General features: G+C 36.1%; 1 protein-coding gene across 1 annotated transcript in view; it reads left to right on the top strand.

Annotated features, from left to right (window-relative positions):
- The window catches only part of MDFIC (MyoD family inhibitor domain containing), a 43,468-nt gene extending 32,755 nt beyond the window's left edge, over positions 1-10,713 (top strand). The window contains exon 5 of the mRNA XM_086609918.1: positions 7,084-10,713. Within this exon, the coding sequence (XP_086466044.1) occupies positions 7,084-7,331 (248 nt within the window). The 3' untranslated portion in view covers positions 7,332-10,713. The remainder of the gene's footprint in view (positions 1-7,083) is intronic.
- Positions 10,714-20,160: the final 9,447 nt, after the last annotated feature.

The raw sequence follows: 20,160 nt of genomic DNA, 5'->3' as shown, positions 1-20,160 counted from the left end.
CAGTGACAATCTAACCCAATGTGTTGGTTTTTTTTAAATCCAATGTTTAAAATTTGGCATTCAGGGTGCATTCGAATGAGACTTTTTTTCCCTTTTGTTTAGTATAATGCAACTTCATCGTTCTAGATGTTGAATCCAATCATGGGGTTGGTGGGCACTATTTAACTCATGCTGCTGACTACATAATTTATTAGAGTATCCCAAGTGATACTGATGGCTTAACTGAAGACAATGCAAGTCCACCAAAGAGGCTTTGTGTTAAGTCAGGGACTTAAGAATGACTAGGTGCATACACATAGAAAGTAGTGAGTAGTTCTCTTAGCAGGGTAGCAGACCTCTATTTGAAGTAGGAGCATCTTACTTTGATTTATATAACTTTGCGTAAACTGAAAAATAGTTTCGGTCGACTTTCCTTTTGGGCATATGATTTGGAATAGGTTGGGTTTTTTGTGGGTTTTTTGTGTTTTTTTTTTTTTTTTTTCCCTCTTGTGTGCCACAAGAGCAGCAGTAAGTTTTCTTTTATGTACTGTTCTGTCACTGGATTGATATTATTTACTGAAATTCAGTAGAGCATGCATTATACCATGAGTAGTCGATAACAGTGCCAAAATATCTACAGGCCATCTCTTTTTTAAAAAAAAACCCCACACATACACTTCTGAAATCCATCCCATAGCATTAAGTAGCATTTAGGCAGCTAGTTACTTAATATCCTGCAAATCTCTTTACTTGGTCCAAAATTTCCGTTGTTACCTTTTAGAAATGGATTCAAGGTGGATTTGTGTCTGAGCACGAGGTGCTAAAGAGAGGGTTTTTTGTTAGACAAGGTTGTTTCGGAACGCAGTTGTCAGCCAGGTATAGGGCAAATGGTCAAACCTGTGATTTTTAAGGAGGCATTTTGAGGAGTGGTGTTTTTTAAGCATGGTTTGTATTTTTGTTTGCATAGAAGACTTCAGAGGTGATACACATATTGTGTAACACGAGTGAGTGGAAAACAAGGCCTATAATGAAAAAGGGTCTTCCCACAGTATCCATTTTATAAGGTCATGGTCTAGCTAGCACCTAACTAGTATCAGTATTTGCAGTGATGAGCAATAGCAAGGAAAGCTTCATATTCTAAGGAAGCCTTAGATATTGTAAATTGGCACATTTCTTAGTATATCTGTATGTTTGAACTGGATCATTTTACTCCTGAGGTTATATCTGTATCGAGTGTTTAGCATATAAAATTTGGTGAAAGTTTCCATGTGTTTTGCAGTGTGATTTGCCTGTTCAGGCACTATTTTAATTTTCTTTATCAGCAGAGATGATCCTTTTCTATTTTAAAATGCTGAAGTATCATGTGTTTGTTACTGTATTTGCCCTCATCTAAACAAGTGTAGCTCAGTTGTCTCGGGATAACCGTACTCGATGCGACAAGTCAGTTGGTTCATTCTGCATTTTTCATTTTTCGCTGAGCGTTTTCCTAGGTGCGGCGAGTTTTCTGGAAGGGAATGGACAGCAGAGGCTGCACCCCAGCTCCCTGCGTGGCAGGAACGGCGGTGTGACGGTGTGCGTGCCGCTGCCCGGTGCGTTTACACCTTTCAGAAACCGGCGCCGAGGTGGTTCCTCGCGGCTCGCTGCCGCTCTGCCTGCGGGCTGCCTCCGCCACTGGCCCCGCGCGTTCGCCACTGCCGAGCGGGATGCCGGTAGCACCTGCTGGGGCTTCTGTTCAGGGCTCTGCGGGGGCCCGCAGTACAGCCCCGCTGAGGACCTCCGCTGCCTCTTTGATTGCGGTTTTGCCCTTTTTGATTCTCGCTGTGAGACAGCGGTGCGCCTGGAGATTTGTTCTGAGTTGTCTGAACTCGGTGAATATAGTTAGTAAGAAACTGACCAAGGTCACCATCCTGTGAGTGAGCTTATTTACCATTGCAGACATGAAAACCTTTTATCATATGTGACCTGCCTGCTTGGTATGAAAGCTTATCCGGTCGGTTTGTGACAGGTTAGTGTCAAACATTACAAAAGCAGCACAGATCCGCCTGCGCGTGTGTTTCTCTGTACGTTTTTCCGTTTAACTTCCGCGTCCCTTGTACAGTTTTGATGGTCGATAGTTCTCTTAAAAGTCTGTTTCTTAGGTAGAGCTGCGCCTTTTCATAAAAATGAAGAGGAGGTGATGAAAGGGAAGTTGTGATAAAAGGGAAGTTGTAATAAAAGAAATACACATTTCAGTATTTAAAAGGAGTTGGATATTAGGGTAATATCTGTATGCAAAGATTTTAGAAATACTAAGTAGTGTACACGTGCAAACATGTAAAGGCACGGACAAAAATTATAGTTGTTTTATTGCTGATATTGTTTCTTTTCTGTAAATGAGCATAGCTGTTACAACTGGGGTAAGCGACAGAGCAGGGCCCTCTGGGCTTTGAATAACAGTGTGTAAACAGTTTTAGGGGATTTCAGGCTATTTCTTGTCTGGATATTGTCTGCGGCAACATTTATAACCCAGTTAAAGTAGGAGTTACATGGACTTTTTGGTTAAATCGTAGCTGGATGTGCGTGTATGATATCAGCAGCAAGAACTTGGACAAGTTGGTTGGGTTTCTGTTTGCTTTGGCATTGTTTAACAGTTTTGATGAAGTTACCTAACAAATCTGTAACTTTTGGGGATGTGCCAAAGGACTAAGGAAACAGCTTCGCTTACATCGGCATTTAAAAATGCTGCATGGGATGACCCTTTTAACTTCAGGTCTAACTTTCATCCCAGGCAAATTGAAAGGATAAGTGAAGATGAGCTTTTGTGTCGGAAAGCTCGTATTTTTTCCCCAACTGTGAGGTGATCTAATAAAATATACTATCACTGCCTACAGACCAAGCCTATCGTAATTTATGCCATTCAACGCAGCTTTTGGGAGCTTGGGTCATAGTCAACAAATGTAATACTGTGTTTTGATGAAATCAAATGCACTTGATAAAGGAACTAAGGCAGATGTACTGTTTTGTTTGGGATTTTTTGTATAAATTATACCTCTGTACAGTGTTTGACACCCGACATCCTCACTTCTGTGTAGTGCTGATCTGTTGTGCAGCATTTCTACCTTAATTAGAGAAAAGTGTAATAGAAGAAGTGAAAAACAATGGAAATTTGAGACTGGTATGATGTAGTGTGGAAGTCCTAAGGAGAATCTTCATTAATGGTGGGCTTACGTGATGAGACATACACTAATTTCTTCTTTCTCTGTGAATGTATTTAATGAAAACTGAAACACCAAGAAACTTGGGAATTAACTATTTATCAACAGTGCTGCATCATGAACATCAAGACAGATGGAGTTTGGTCCCTGGTTGCATTTGTACATCTAATGGGAAAATAAGAATGAGAAAGCCTCTATTTCTTAAACAAAAAAAAAAAGAAATAGATCATTTTAAGCTAGCCTCTCTTTACAGTAATACAGTCTCATAACCGATATTGCTATATCACTTCTTTATCAGAAAAGACTAAAATATATTCAAGGTTTCCAGAAAACATGTTCTCAGACATTAAGATAATCAGATTTACTTTTTTCCCAACTTCTTCCCAAATATATAAATTAAGTTTAGTTCCAGTTGGATTAATCTGTTCCATTACTCACTCATCTGCAAAAACTATTAGGATTTTGATGTGATGAGGTCAAAGAGTGGAAGTTAAGTATAGTCTTTATTCTTAATATGTTAAAATAATTTTGAAATTTAAAATAATCTGTAATTTAAAATAGTCTCTTTGGTCTTGGAAGCAGGAAAGAATTATTAGGGGGTCTTGTGCAAGCAGTGAAATATATTTCAGTGTCTCCAACATGGTAATGAAAAAATCTGAGGTCACCTCTTTTGGAGTGAGTTTTATATAGCATCTTCTTTGTGGCTGGATGCCACTGATCATGACATCCTGCAAGAGCAACCGAAGGCAGTGGTTTTTAGCGGTATAATATTTTTCTCTAGAACTGACAAGTTGCTGTAGGAATATGGGTGCTAGAGAAGGATGTGTGCGTTTTCTGTAGCATGTAGATTTGTAATTATTACAAAAAAAAACACCGCCACTGTATCTTTTCCTTATAATTACATCTGTAGATAAGAAGCTAAGAAGTAGGAGTTGTGCATGTAAGAAATTATTCTTCCACCCATTTTATCCAAATGTGTTACAGACCTTTGGAGACACGATTCTGAATTCAGCAAGTTAGGCAGGACTAGGTAACAGCATGTTTTGTCATGTGTTAAATAATCGCTACCTGGATAGCTGTTAAAAGTCAGTAACATGAAGAATATAAAAGCATGATTGTTTCAGGTTTGTCCTTGAAATGTGGATCAAAGTTTATGTTCATTGTACAAATGAGTCATTGCAAGAATGAAGAGAGCCAGTAAAGGGTATCTCTACTTTATGTTAATTGTTTGTGTAAGTTAAGTAAAATTGTTATATAAAGATTTTCTAAATGAAACATTAGTTTTGTAATCCAGGGAGAAGGAAATAAAAACAAACGGTAGATAAATAAATCCTTTTAATGTTTCAGTCAGTGAAAAAGAGATGGAAAGAAAGACCCTCCACAGCGTTTCCATCATAGCACTAATTTCTTTCTGTGTCTTGGACTGTTTTTGATAGCTTTTTCCTTTGAAAAACCTTTATTTAAATCAACACACCCTCTCATTTTTACATATTGATTCAGTGTTTTTTGAAATTAGGAGGGAAAAGTTCTCTTGTGGGTCCAGAAAGTGCTTTCTGAGTGCAGTACCTTTTGTTTAACCTATGAATGCTGTCTCTTGTCCATCAATATATATTTTTATTCTAATCTCTGTGAGTGTTTATTTCTCTCCCTACTATTTTACATGTCTCTGCATGAAGCAGGCAAGATTTGTTTCAGCATCTTATTTTCAATACTGATACACTTAAAGTTTTATTACAGTGTTTTGTTTAAAAAAATGTTTGTAGAACAAAATTGTTGTGGTATTAGCTTCTTTCAACTGTGTTTTAAAGAAGATTTAAAATAAATATTATTTTAAATAAAACCCTCAGTTCCTCAAATATGAAGGCTTCTTGGATAGAACTCTTGGCTTCTTATTTTTCCTTCATATTAAAAGAAAATCTGAAAGGAGATTGTACCTGAACAAATTTAACAGCATCTCCATGACAACCAGCTAATTAATCGCTATCGGTCTGGCTTTAGTCCTCTTCAGTGAACTGATACTCCACAGCTTTATTTCACATATCTTCTGGATTTTCTATGAAGGTCATTTGTTTAGCAACAGTATTTCTTTGGGAAAAGCAGACTTTTAATACAAACAACTTTCTTTAAAAACAGCTCAGTCTTACCTGTGGTTTCCTCTCGGTTTGCTTCCTGCACAGTAGTGGGAGTTTTTGAGGTTGTTTTTATTTCCTTCTTGCTTTTCCTGATATTTTCAATTTTTCTTTTGGACATAAGTGTTCATTATGTATATTATGACTGTGACCACATTGCAGTACAACTATTCCCAAGCTAAGTTTGGATGTGTGTAGCGTAGTAAGCAGGAGAAATCAGTCCCCAGCAATGTGATGTTTAGGGTGGGCTAAGAGCTCAGGTTCTTGGGACAGATTTTACAGGTCTGAGCCTCTGTCGCTGCATTGCTGTAAGTATTCATGCTTAATAGTGTAAAGTCATCTCTACACTACCCTACAGTCCCAAGTTTCTGCAATGGTAGAGGTACTTTCAACCAGTCAAGATACTTGCCATGATTACTGCATCATTTTTCACATTATAAATAATGTTTAGGGGGCCTGGTAACTGTATTATTGTTGCAAGTAATTGCAAGTTTCCCCTACAGTCACTGTTTCCAGCCTGTGAACTGTAAGAACATAAGGTCTGTAGGTGGTGAGACCAAATGCCCATATAGCTCGATATGCTGTCTGTCGTACCAGCCTCTCATAGCAGATACCTGTGATAGACTGTAGGGACAGGGAAAGGATGAGATGGTGCGGGATGTTTTCCCCAGAATATTTTCCCAATCTTCAACTGTCTGGGGCTAAAGGAGTTCAAGTCTTGCAAGCAGTAAAAGAAGAACAAAAGCTGAGGCTAGGAAATAATTCTCTATTTCTTGTATTTTTAACTTTTCATTTTCTTTCTGGATGACTGTTCACTGCCTCTTACAAATTAAATATGTTATTCTTATGAATTTATACATACTATGTGCTTACTATGGGAGGAGAGTGAAAACACTGAGTATATCCCTCACTCCTACAGTCTCCTTTCACTGGTGCATGTTTAGTTCCAGTCTTTGTGTTTTCCTGTCATGTCTTGTGGATGTATTAATTGTTTGAAGTTATTCCATATATTTACTCTCTAGGTGCTATATTTTTTTCAGACAGTTTGTGGGACACCTCAATTATCTCATGTAATTTAGTAGTACTTACGAGAGACGGATATTGGTGTTCAGATGTAGTTATGAACTCTACTGAAGATTAGAGTAGTACATTAAAAGGATTGCCAAGAGATTTGTGTAGAAAAGCAATAGAAAAATCTGTGTTTTGACTGAATGTTTTATATATTGTTGAAAGTACAGAAATACGTACCACTATAAAGAAAGCAAAAATGTTGTGACAACTCCCTTATTTTTCTTCTAAGTAGCAAGACAACAAAACAGATTCAGAAGGGCAAGATGCACTGGGAGAGGCTGGATTATATAGTTTCCTTCGTAATGTTTTTTTTAAATCACTGTGTGAGCCTGCTGGAAGAAGTTACGACTTGAGATAATAGATACGGATATTTTACATAATAAATGACTGGAGAAATGGATCTAAGTGGATGTTTAGTACTTGAGATTTGCATGAAGTCAAGTGGTGAAAGGAAACTTGCACCTAAACCAACACTGAATTGGAGATGAGTTAGGCTGCAAAAGTGACCTCGAAGATGGGAAACACGTTCTTTGTAGTGTTAGATTATGTCTCTTCTGAATCACTGTCTTTCAGCTACTTACTTGACACTGTGATATATCTGGATTTAGAATAACATATTAATGAGTTCTTCTTTTTTCTTTCCTTTTATTTTTTGTTTGTTTGTTTTGTTTGTTCATCCATGGCATGCTACTGAACTGGTACGTATGAAGATTGCTGTGTTCACTGTATCCTGGCTTGCTTGTTCTGTGAATTTCTCACCCTCTGTAACATTGTTCTGGGACAAGCATCCTGTGGCATCTGCACGTCGGAGGCCTGCTGCTGTTGCTGTGGGGACGAGATGGGGGATGACTGTAACTGCCCATGTGATATGGACTGTGGCATAATGGATGCATGTTGCGAATCTTCAGATTGCTTGGAGATCTGCATGGAATGCTGTGGGATCTGTTTCCCATCATGAAATATTTATCCCTTTTTATTTTATTCTCTATAAAACTGGAGAGCTTTACTTTACATACATTTGAAGAAAGACAAGGTAAGATTTTCACACAACCAACTGGTATTGCACTGTTAATTCCCTATGTATAAATATATTTTTTAAAAGCAATCATCAAATCTGTATTCTAACACAAATTGTACAGTTTTGTATGTGAAACTCAAGCTACATTCCGGCTTCCTTTTGGCTTTGCAAGTGGAAGACGTTATTGAAACCGAATTATAGGCCTGATACTGCAGGCTATGTAAGGGCAAAATTGCCATTCGAATTGAGTGACAGATTTTGGTTAGAGAAGAGACTACAGGGCAAAGCCTTAAGTATTTGCCTTTACCTACTTTAATGTTTAAATGCTCGAATGCCTCCTTGCATAACGTTCCTGTACAGGCATTCTGAAAAGCAAAATGTCTTTATTTCAATCTCTTTGGGTTGAAAACAACTTTGCTCTGTTATTTTAAACTTAATTCAAAAGTCAGCATCAGTAATCTACTGTTGGTTTTGCTACCAATGTTGTCACATTGGCAATATTTCTTTTGTTTTGAACGTCTCATTGGTTTGAGAGAGATTTCTGGTATTTTCCAATGTCAGTATTGATACTATGGGAAGACCTGGCAAACTAAATTTAGTCATTGTAAGTTTTGCCATGGGCTAGAATACCAAGATTTTATTGTTATCGATCAAGACAGAATAGAGAACTTATATTTTACTTCTGTACTAATATTACTTGAAATGCTTCTTTTTAAAAAGAGACTTTGAAAATCTGTGTAGACATGAAATATATTCTTAGACTAACAGACTAACTAGCAGACTAACAATTCTTCACAATTTGGCTATAAAAGGGAAATTATCAGAAGTTAACTCAAGAATCTAAAGCTGTACATTAGTGGCCTTGTCAGTGTTTGTGGCTTTACAGCCAGCATCACATAACTTGGTATTTATTTCTTCACTGTGTGAGAAGTATCCACAAGGGAAGACAGAATTTAAACAGGGTATAAAGACCAAATTAAAACTGACTTGATCAAGGAGTTCTGTCATTGAATTGAAAAAGCAAATGCAAAAATGTTTATTCTCAGATACATTTTAAGTGTTATTTTTAAATAATTGTGTAAAAAAGGAAATTTTTAAAATGTATGATATCCTTTAAAAAAAAGGAATATGATTTAAAATGTTTAAAAAATACAGTTAAGATCCACTGGACAACTTTCCCTATTATACCATTAAGGTTTTCTGAGAAATATCTGTCTTTATCATTGTAATTGTGAAATGAATTTGGTTCAATGCATAAACATTGCATATGACAGTCCCAGATTTAGGGAATAATGGTACCCATTTCTTTACCATCTGCTAGTTTCTCCCATCCATGTCTGTAGCTCATTAACTTTTCTGTGTAAACCACCTGTACACCTTGATCTCACATACTTAAACTTCCCTATCTACATTCCAGATTTCCCATTTGTAGATGGTTGGATCTCATAAATTTAGGCCTTGTTACAAGAGTCATTGATAGCCAATAGCATACTTCTGTTGAGTGAATTGACCATAAATGTCTCTTTCCGCTGTAGTGAATTCAATTTATGCAAATGTGACAAGCTAAGATCACAGGAGTGTGAAGCTAAGTCAACAAATGGTCTGATATTAACCAAAGCTTCTCCTTGTGAACACTGACTAGTAGTGCCTACTACTGCAAGTTATCACTGAAGGTAACATAGCCGAATCCTCAACTATACTAGGGAGCTGAGAGGTATTACATTTTGCCTTAACACCTGCCATATTGTGGTGTGTTCTAATGCAATGCAGATTTACTCAGAGGGTGTCTTATCAGTTTTTTTGATAGATACTACAAGAATGGATTCATATCATGGCTTTTTTTTCCCATATATTGGGCCAGATTCAGACTTGTGTAGCATAAATGAAGTGCATTTCCATTAATGTCAGAATATTCCATTGGTTTAGCTCCAGCTAGAGAGCACAAAGATATTATGGTAATAGGCAGGCTAATAAGGAATAATATAGTTAAATTGATAAATTCCCTGAGCTCAGAATCAGGCCCATGGGGCTCAATTATGACTCCTAAAAGTCTGAACCACATTGGGAAGGGGGAAGAGGTGCCTTGGTTGAGTGGCAGTGCCTGGAGGCATTTTGCCTTTGTGAGGCATAATGCCTCTGGGGAAATTGCGGGCATCACAGTGAGCACTGGGACTCGATGCACCTTGGAAAAGTGTAGACAGTGCTTCGCCCATTGTAGGTCTATGGTTGACACTGTGGTGGTGGGGACATGCTCTCTGGGGCTAGGCAGTACCATTAGCTGTCCTTCCTTGTGTCCTTCTGGTCACAGAGAGGTGAATTATGGCTGTTTCTTGTCTGATTGTGCTTTTGGGGATGGGGAGGAGGACTTCCAGTCTCCTGTACTGCCCCAACATGCGTAACCTGCCAGAGCAGTTCCAGTTTTGTATTTGGAAAACTGCACATTTGCATATCAAGTTTGTAGTGAATACTGGATGCTAGTAAAAATTACTTTTTCCACAGGATGATAGAGTATTAAAAAAAAAAAAAAAGAAAGCAATCTAGGAAGCCCTTTTCTGTGTAAAAGTTTATTTATACAGTTTCCTCTTCACAACCCCTTGTTTCTGCTTACAGGAGGGTTTTTTTTTGTGGATTGAAATGATGAAAATCTGGGAAACGTATTTACTATTAAGTGTTTACTTCCAGTACTGTTAAAATACAAATACTAAATACGAGAACTCTATTCACACATATATGCATATGTGTACAGACTCTCTCTCACACATGTGCACACACACACATATACAGATACATTATTTCTTTTCCCACCTCATTTGTGAAATATTAGAAAGTGAAAACAGTGTTTATTAACCCTCATAGAGATTAGAAGCTTCAAAGTATTACAGACGAGTGAAAAAAAAAAAAAAATTGTGTGATTTGTTTGACATTTAAATGTAATCTGCTACTATTTGTTGTAGAATATTAACACTTTTGTAAAATGTATCTTTGTAGCAGAAAATATTAGTATGTAGTTTAAGGAATTCCTTTCTATATTTATATTCTTAAATTCTGTTTTGTAATTTTTACTCTATAGGCAATCTATAAGCACCTTGTGTAATTAAGCAGAATTAGAAGGAGACAAATGTGAAAATATAGTTTAAATAAATGAAAACATCAGAAATTAGTTGTCTATTTTATAATAGTTCTTGCGAACTTGTACAGTGTTCAGTATATAGTTCTGCAAACTGGCCCATTTGAAAAAATGGAAACTTGCTATTTGTATTTTGTATCAACTGGATGTTCTATTCTCAAACACTATTTTGAAATAAAGATCTTTATTTTGAAACTTTGGGATATCTTCTTCTTCTTCTAGTCTTACCCTGTTACTCTTCTGAATGATAATTTCATGTCTTATTTGTGATTTTTCTGTATAACATTTGCTGAAAGCTTTGGCGTTTGAGTGATTTGCACAGAGAGTGAGCCAGCATAGGTGAGTTGTCTTACATATGGAGCTAACTCAGGCGTTGGAAGCTGTGCTAGGATGAATCTCCAACAGTAAAAAAAGTTTGTCATTAAGAGGGCAAATCAGTTCCTTAGTGTAATTGTATTAATGAGGTGAAATTCCAGTAATGATTAAATTTGATCAAAAAGAAAGTTATTGTAATACATCTGCTGCAAGAGTCTTCAGTTACCTAAAAACAAGCTGAACAGGGAGAGTAGTTGGTTTGTAGTATTGAAGTAGACATTATAAGGTCTAATGGCCTTTGTGGCCTATGAAACTGAAGGCTTGTACACTGTACCACTATATTAAAGTAAGGTATATTTTTTAAAATTAGTTAGTTTAAATACAGATAGAGTAGATCGCTTCATCTGTGATTTAAGCAAAGATTTTTTTCATGTTGGCTTAAACCGAGTGTGAACATGCCAATGCTACTTTAAAACTGCAGAAACTCCATGTCTACAGTCTTTTGCACTAGCTTTTCTATGTCTCTTTTAAATTTATTGAACGTTCTACCATGTCTGTGTATATGTGCGCCCTTAGAGGGTATAAAATAATTGTAATATGTCTCCTCTGGGCTTTACAGAGGTAATATGTTAAAACTGACAGAAATTCTATGCTTGAATGTTTACCATAAGGTCTTACCGTTGAGGCTGTGTGCCAAACTAATTTTAGAAAATAATTGTTCATGAAAGAGAATTAATAAAAACATAGACAAATACCACCATTTGGGACTTACTGCAGGTATTCTAGCTGGTATCTATAATACCACAATATTTCTAGAAAGAGATTACTTTTATGAAGAGGGATCATGATCAACATCGCGAGCTTTTGAATGAACATTGACTCTATTTCAACTATAGTACTGTGTTAAGAACTGTTTGTTGAGTTTGGTGAATCATTGCTTTTATAAAGTAATCTTCTGAATGAAAACCTTTTCTGAGCTGTTTGTTAATAACTGCAATATTTGATGTATGTTCTTGGAGAGCAATGCCAATTGTATTGATTTATTTCCACAGTAAAGCTCTTTCTGTCAGCAGCCTTGTAACTTTCTGAAAGGCATCAGATATATCTGAAATCTTACTCTTAGCCCCCAAATTTAATCAAAGTTTAGAGAAATAGCTCCCTGGTATCTTCTTTCTGTCCGTCTTTCTGCCGGTATGTGAGTATGCACACCGTGTTGGAAGACTTCACGTAGTAGTGATGGTGACAGTAGTAGCTCTAGAATCCTACAGGCATTAATCTTAGTTTTTTTCCGACCTTCTAACCTTTCTGCCTGTTCTTTTAACATGCAAAGGGAGCAGGGGGACCTTAGCTCAATTTTAGCATCAGGATATTGAAAGAAGTTCAATAAAAATTATACCCTGCACCCACTTCCATGATGCACTCGTTCACTGTGCTCACTATACTCGAATGTGAAGTTAATTGTTTGTACAAAGTTCAGCCTCCTCATAAGCACTTGCTTATGCTATTTACCAGTGATTTCGTGCTAGTGACATAAAAAATGGCCTTTATCTTCTTTAGAAGTCTTCGATACGATGGACTATTTCTACTATAGCTGGGAAGATAAATTTCTCTGAATTACCATTCTGCAAAACAGGCAGATGTTGACTTTGATTAGGTGATCTTAATCTCTATATGGTTTTTAGTATATCAGTTCACCTCACTTAAAACTTAATTTAATAAAACTTTACATGCAATCCCGTTTGCCTCCTTTATGTATGTATGTTATAGCAATTGTTAGTACATTATCATTCAATACTCATAAAAATGGGATGTTAGGTGAAAGATTGCATTGTACTTTTTATATCTTTGATAATATCTTATTAATTTTTATTCTGATATGCATATGCTATTTTAACTGACAAAATACTCCACTGTAATTGAGGCTCTTTATATCATCTCAGTAGGGTATGTAATTGGTGCCCAAGCACTGTACAATTCCTCTTCAATCAGTGGTGTAGGCTTCTGCAATTTGTCTCATCTCCAAGTTGCACAAAGTGACCACACTGTGAATATGCTGTACTCCAGCTTTTATCTGTTTCACTTTACAATCTTTTTCCACAGTGCCTACCTTTGTTTCTTCTTCTTTGAGTATATCTCAAGGTGGTTTGTTTGGTTTTGATTTTTTCTAATCTTTGTTGTTCAAAGAGAAGAGAAAGGGCTTTTATTATGGAGGTCTAGGAGAATACCAAGATGTATGTTATGTTGTAAATTAGTTCTTCATCTTTTCTATATTCACTGCTATATGCAACTCCTAGTCAAATAGACTTGGGAAAGTGATATATTTGAAACTTTGGAATATATCTCAGTAACTGTAGCTCAACAGTGTTTTATATTTGAATATATGAAGTTCAAAATATATTGATTGTGTCTCACTTAATGAAATAAAGAACAGTAAGTTCTTCGAGATGGACTCTGCAGACTCTTGCAAACTGGCAATCTTCAAAATAGTTGTCGTAAGAATAAGACCAGTACATTATTTTAAAATTAATACCTTTTACAGTGGCATATACATAGTAGCTTTTAGATTCTGTACTACTTTCAGTTACTGAAGACTAGTAATAACAAGCTTGGAAAAAGAAATATATTAAACAACATGGTTTCACTTTCCTCCCTTGGAAATGCAACTCCATTTGTCTGTTTCTTCATGTGAGGAGGAGACACCTTGACTACATTTTTAATGTAGACTAACAGCAGTGGTTTAGAATTCACAATAACTTCAAGGTCATTACGAGTAGCGTGTGAAGGATAAAGGGAAACAAGAACTCCACTGCTGTTGACAACTGCTGTCTCTGCATCAGTAATCTGCTTTGGAAGTACCAAGCTTTCATGGGGTTAAGTTTAAGAAAATTAAGGTATCCATGACTGAAATTTTCTATTCAGTCTTGTTTCTTCAGAAAGAATAATTAGGCATATTTACACAATTACACTTTAGTAAACTATTATGCCAGCTTAACTGTAACACATATTCTGGTAAAAGTACATTAAACAGCAATCCAAAAGCAATTTAGCTGCTGAAGGCATTATTTTCTATCTAATTATTCGCAAATTAATGAATAAAATTAAATTCCAATCACTGAAAAAATGAAGCAATGGTGAGAATCAGAACTACAGATTAGTTAAAGCTATGCAATGCATAACAGAATTAAAGCTTTCTTTTATTCAAATTCAATGCTTAAAAAAGAACAAATCCATCATCTTGAAATTTGACTTGTAGCTTGACATTAAAAATAATATGAGTAGAATTTTCAGTGGGGTAAGCACAAAACTAGTTCAAGTAGTGTCACTCTCAATTAATGTACTCAGGTGGTGTGCCCATTAAAATTCCCACTTGTGGGTTCAGCTCTCTATGCAAATGGGGTCATTACCTGGAGAATTTAATTGGGTATGACACTGGGAGTAGGAATTTTCCTTTCAAAATAAACCTCCTTGCACACATTTTCACTAGAAATTTGATTGTTACATATACTTCATATTGTTTGGCTCTATAAATATTTACCAAAATTGAGAAAGTCTTCACTTACTTATTTTTTTGCAAGTGATTCATAATGCATCAAAATGGTTTTTAAATTGTTCCGTGTATTGCATACGCAAGTCTTGTTACAAAAACCTGTGGTGAAAATGTATTTTTTGGTGTTAAAAATATATTTTTAGGTGGTTCACATCTTTTTAAATCTCATAGTAACTTTTATAGCATCTGAAAGCAGAACTGTAATATTTTTGTAGTATACATACATGTAAATTAAAAAAGACTATATAATATTGAACTTGTATCTTAAACATTGTATGGAAAGGACAAAAATACACTCTGCTTCTGAGTAGCTAACTTCCGACTTTTGCTGGAAATTACTTTGCAGAATCATTTGTATAAATAAGTCTAATACTGGAAGACATTGATTCCAAATTGCATACACAAATATTATGGAAACACAGAAGTACATGGCTGGAAGAAACTTCTAGAGAACTTCTAGATCAGGTATCCAAGCTGAAACAGTGTCTAAAAACATGTTTTTGAACACCTCTGATGAAGGGAATTTTAAACACTGTAGACATAGTCGGCACTAGTGCTGTGGTCTTTCTAGTCTTACAGCTAGAAAGCTTTTTCCTAACATCCCATTTAATCTTATTTTCACTTCTGCAAGTAAGAATGATGTGTCCATGTTCTATTCCCAGTGAATGTGTAGAACAATCACCATTCTCGTGTCATAACCTTTCATATATTAACCTTTCATATAGTTTGTGAATTCCTGCTTAGTTTTCTCTTACCTAGCCCAAAGAAATCCAGTCCGGTTTCTTCAACCTGTCTTCTGCAGTACGACATTTCTTTTATGCATTGTAGACTATATGAGCTATGCTTCTCATTTCAAAGTGTCACAAGACTGAGGGAACGACTTGTGAAGGGTCTTTCTCTACTGAGAGAAACATAGGTGTTGTGTGGTCTGTTGAGGTGAGAAATATACTCATGTCTATAGTATGCATGGATTTCTGTGGCAAGAAAGTCAATGGTATTTCAGTTGCACCTTATCTTCTGTAAAGGAAACAGTCCAAAGAATCAACATTATGATCTTCTACATAAACACTTGAAAGATTTTCATGGAATTTGCAGAACACTTTTTAAAATTTCCAGGGTGGAGATCTGCAAGTGTTGCGGTAGTAAACAAAAAGAGGAAATGAATCTACCATATCATTAAAGCTTATCTCCATTTGTTACTTTTGTATTTTTGCTCCATCTCAGCTTCTTGCCGTTTCTGTTCAGCACTCTGTTTAGTAATCCAGCATCCTCCATGTTTTCACTAAAACTTCCTCTCCAGTTCTGTTGGTTCTTATGGCTTCTTTGATGCCTAATACACATTTATCTATGCAAAAAAATCCCCTCTGCTACTAAAGAGCGGTGTTTTGCTTGTTAAACTTACCTGCAACTTTGCAGTAGCCTTTAAATATGATTTTTAGACCTTAACTGAGAGACGATTTTAACATAAACTGCATTTCAAAAGATTGATGCTAACTTACTACTCTTCATGTTCAAAAATCAAGATTAGGAGAATTTGGGTAATGCTCAGTTTATTCTCGGGGGAAAATCATTGGAAACTTGATCTGGAAATAATGACAAATTAAATTATGGAGAAAGTACTAATGCATGTCAATATAGTTTTAAAAGAAATACCTCTCAATTCTTATTCACTAATAAGAATAAAAGTTTGGCTGATAAAAATAATTGTATAGCCATAATATATATTTGAGTTCTTAAAACATTTGACTTAGGGCTTATATGACATCCTATGATATGATTGGCAAGATTACACTTTAATATGTGCAGATGACATAGACAGAAACCGAGTAATTGATAGATCTCAAACAGTGGTTGTCAAATGAAATCATTGTTAAAGGGTGATTTTAGAGAGGTTCTGCAGAAATTGATACTGTGCCTGCCACTATTCAACAGTTTCATCAATGATCCAGAAGCAGTTCTACCAGTATTTGTAGATGAATCAATAGCTGACAGAACAGTAAATTAAAAGGTACCTTGTTAAAAGGTCCCTATTTAGAGCAATCTGGACCTGGTAGGATGGCCCTGTTCTGAGAAAAAGTTTTTCCATGCTATGAAAGGGAAAGGAAATATTTAGAATTTATTTTATAGAAACAAGATTAATTTTAAACAGTTTGAAAAGACTCGAGGGTCATGATGAAGAAGATACTGAACAATGGTTTTCAGTTGAAATGCTGTGGCTTTTCACGGTGACCTTTCGATTTTTGAATGGGTAATGCAGCGAGTGGAAGCAAGGAAGAGTGTACTTGGGAAACCAGTTTCAGAACACTGCTTTCTGACCTTCGTGTTTTGAAAAACAGAAGTAGTCCAAAACGAAGCCACAGAAATGACTTAGAGACATAAAATTGCTTTAAAAGGAGAGAACTGCAGAGCTTATTCTACTCAGTCTATCCAGCAGAAGACTAGCATGTGACTTCACTTCACTGTACCGATATCTTCACAGGTGCAAGTTACTGTGTTCTGAAGCTTTTCTTACTGTGGTGGAGAGATGCAGAAAGAGCTGAAACCTAACCCCAAACAAAAATTGATGTCCAATTTCTTTTCTGAATGTAAATGTGAAGATAGCAATGAATAAAACAAACTACCAAATGCAGCATTTGATTACACACCTCCTGATAGTTTTAGCTCTCAACTGAATGCTTTCCTGAAAGATATGCTTACTTTTAAAAGGCTGCGTGTGTATATGCATATATATGTATATATAACATACATATAGAAAATAAATAAATAAATTTAAAACAAACAAACAAACAAACAAATAAATAAATAAATGCTGAACTGGATGGAATTTTATTTCCTTTCATATTGGAGAGGTTAGATGAGGTGGTGCTGCAGTATTTCATGAGTTCGTTGTCTAGTGGCACTAATAGATTATTTTAATCATTTGAATGGGGTTCATAAAATTACAGCATCACAGAATGTTAGGGATTGAAAGGGACCTCAAAGGATCATCTAGTCCAATCCCCCTGCCGCAGCAGGACCACCTAGATCAGATCACACAAGAACGCGTCCAGGCGGGTTTTGAACATCTCCATAGAAGGAGACTCCACAACCTCTCTGGGCAGCCTGTTCCAGTGTTCTGTTACCCTTACTGTGAAGAAGTTCTTCCTCATGTTTAAGCGGAACCTCCTATGTTCCAGTTTATATCCGTTTCCCCTTGTCCTGCCATTGGATGCCAGTGGGAAGAGCCTGGCTCCATCCTCATGACAGTCGCCCTTTACATATTTATAAACATTAATGAGGTTCCCCCTCAGTCTCCTCTTCTCCAAGCTAAAGAGACCCAGCTCCCTCAGCCTTCCCTCATAAGGGAGATGCTCCACTCCCTTAATCATCCTTGTGGCCCTGCGCTGGACTCTCTCAAGCAGTTCCTTCCTTCTTGAACTGAGAGGCCCAGAATTGGACACTTTTGTCAAACATTAAAAAGAATAGAAGGAAATGTTTATTCATAAAACTTTCATGGGCGTAATATATATATTCTAGGTAAAGTAGTAGCATTCTGGACTTTTTATCACCTGTGTTTAGAGAGATTATCTGATGAGGAAGTTACATTTTCTGACCTGTGCTCTGCAAATAAAATATATGGATCAGATAAAGCAGGGACACATCTCATGTCTACCAGGTGGATTGCTCCATGACAATCTTTCTGTAACAGGTCCTACAACATCTCCGTGAGTTGGGATTTTATTTGGTGGGTTTTTTTTCTTTCTTTTCTTACCCTTACTGGTGGGAGCATGAGAAGTACCAGTACATGTGTCTGATCTATTAAAATGGACTTGAAATGGTGCTTTCTTCACTAGTGCAGGATCTCCACAACACAAAGATCTCTATCTTCTCTTACCATAGCTGTGTGGGATAACGTGGCGGTCACAGATGTTTCCCATACCAACATTCAAATATGGTAAATGTAGGTTATAGTTCTGGACTAATAATTCAAATAAAGATTAATTTCTATTGCAAAAATGTAAAACACATTAAATGTTAATTTCAAGGGCAAAGCTAAATTGAAGTCCCTGAGAAAATACTTTAAATTAGATGAATTACCTGTAAAGCAAACATCATAGATAAAAAGTGAGTTTACTTAATATAAAAAAGTTAATAAAATGGACTGTGAAAGGAAGATGAGCAGCAGTGTTAAGATAAATAGTCCACTCACACCAAAATAAGGAATGAAAGTTCATTTATGATATAGAAGTTTATGGGAAATTTATGAGACAAAACACATTCCAGTGTGTTAAACAAAGGACCACTGGGATTTGTGTGTTGTGAGCTGTCAGCAGGCTCATCATAACCATTACAAATCTACTCTGAAATGCTAAAAGAGCAAAAACACAGAGCTAGAAGGTCCAATTCCTCAGGGCCAGGGAAAAGAAGTGGGTACTGACTTTTTTTTTGTATGCTATCCTTCCACATGTTGCAATGCAGGAATATAGAGCAGGTGGAGAGGTCAGGCATGTGTAGAGACTTCACTGCATATTTCACTTCCGTGCTCCTTAGTGAGAGGTTAATACAATGCTGTGTTACATTGATTCAGCAACAGTTTTGGATTCTCCTACTCGAGGAGAAATTTAACTCACAAACTGTTCCATTAGGTTTATTTATTTATTTATGTCCCTCAGGCTTCTTGAGTTCCGTGGTGTTCTTGAGGGAGTCAAATGATAAAATGAAAATTGACCCCTATGGAAATCATAAGTAGTTTGTTAGACTATATTTTGAGACATATGGGGATTTGTCCAATGACAGAAATGAATTTTCCCCTTTTCTTAGCCTGGTTTCCAGAGAGAAAAGGGCTTAATAATCCACTGTGATGTATACATTTACATGCATGGTTGTCCATTTTCTTATTCTCCACTAATAACTTTTAAGCCAGTTGGTCTCACTTAAACCAAATGAAAAATGAGGGCAATTAAAAAAAACACCCTAATAAAGGAGAGTGGGCCTATTCTTACCCCACTGAGAGGACACTGGCAGAATGTGCTCAGTTCTTATAAGCTGTCAGAGGATCCACAGAAGGGACACTTACTAAAAACATTTAGTTGTGGAAAAACCTACAGCTGAAGTTCACGTTTTATTAAATATAAATCAAGCTGAGAGATTGAAATCACACAAATTAAAATTAATTCTACTACTCATGGAATAAGTTGTTTTGCATGATTTAAGCTTGATTGCCTTAAATATGAACAGTTTAGATTGCTTTCAAAATAAATCCTACTTCTTTGTCTCCCTTTTTGTAATGTTTGCTTTTGGAAATGTTGTGGTATTCCCCTTTAACAATCCAGGGTTTTTTCCTACCAAATAGATTTCTAAATCTGTTGTTCCAGGGAAGCCTTCAGGAAGAAAGCTAGAAATTACTGAAAAATATGATTTAATGGTGACTAAGGAAAAAAATCTGAAGGAATGAAAAAGAAACTGTTTTTATTAGCACATCTGCTTTTTAATTTTTTTTTTTTAAATTTTAATTCTGTGTAACATACTGAAGCAACTTTTTGCAATAAAAATTTTCTAATGAACAAAATATACTCATAATTGTGCTCCCAGTTAGCATTAATAAAGTATAATATGTGTAATTTTTACAACTAGAAGTAGCACTGTGGTTTGTGGTTGTCACATTTTACTGTACACATAGCTTGACTGTTGCAGAGTAGACATCTGCCAGAAACATTTCAGTTTAGCATGATGAATTTACTGTAACCCTGTCAAAAATCACATAATAATGCCAAAGTATGGCTTTGAATACAGGTTGAAAA

Source organism: Tauraco erythrolophus, chromosome 4 (genome assembly GCF_009769465.1).
Source record: "Tauraco erythrolophus isolate bTauEry1 chromosome 4, bTauEry1.pri, whole genome shotgun sequence".
NCBI classification, from domain to species: Eukaryota; Metazoa; Chordata; class Aves; order Musophagiformes; family Musophagidae; genus Tauraco; species Tauraco erythrolophus.
This window is presented reverse-complemented; position numbering and strand designations above follow the sequence as displayed.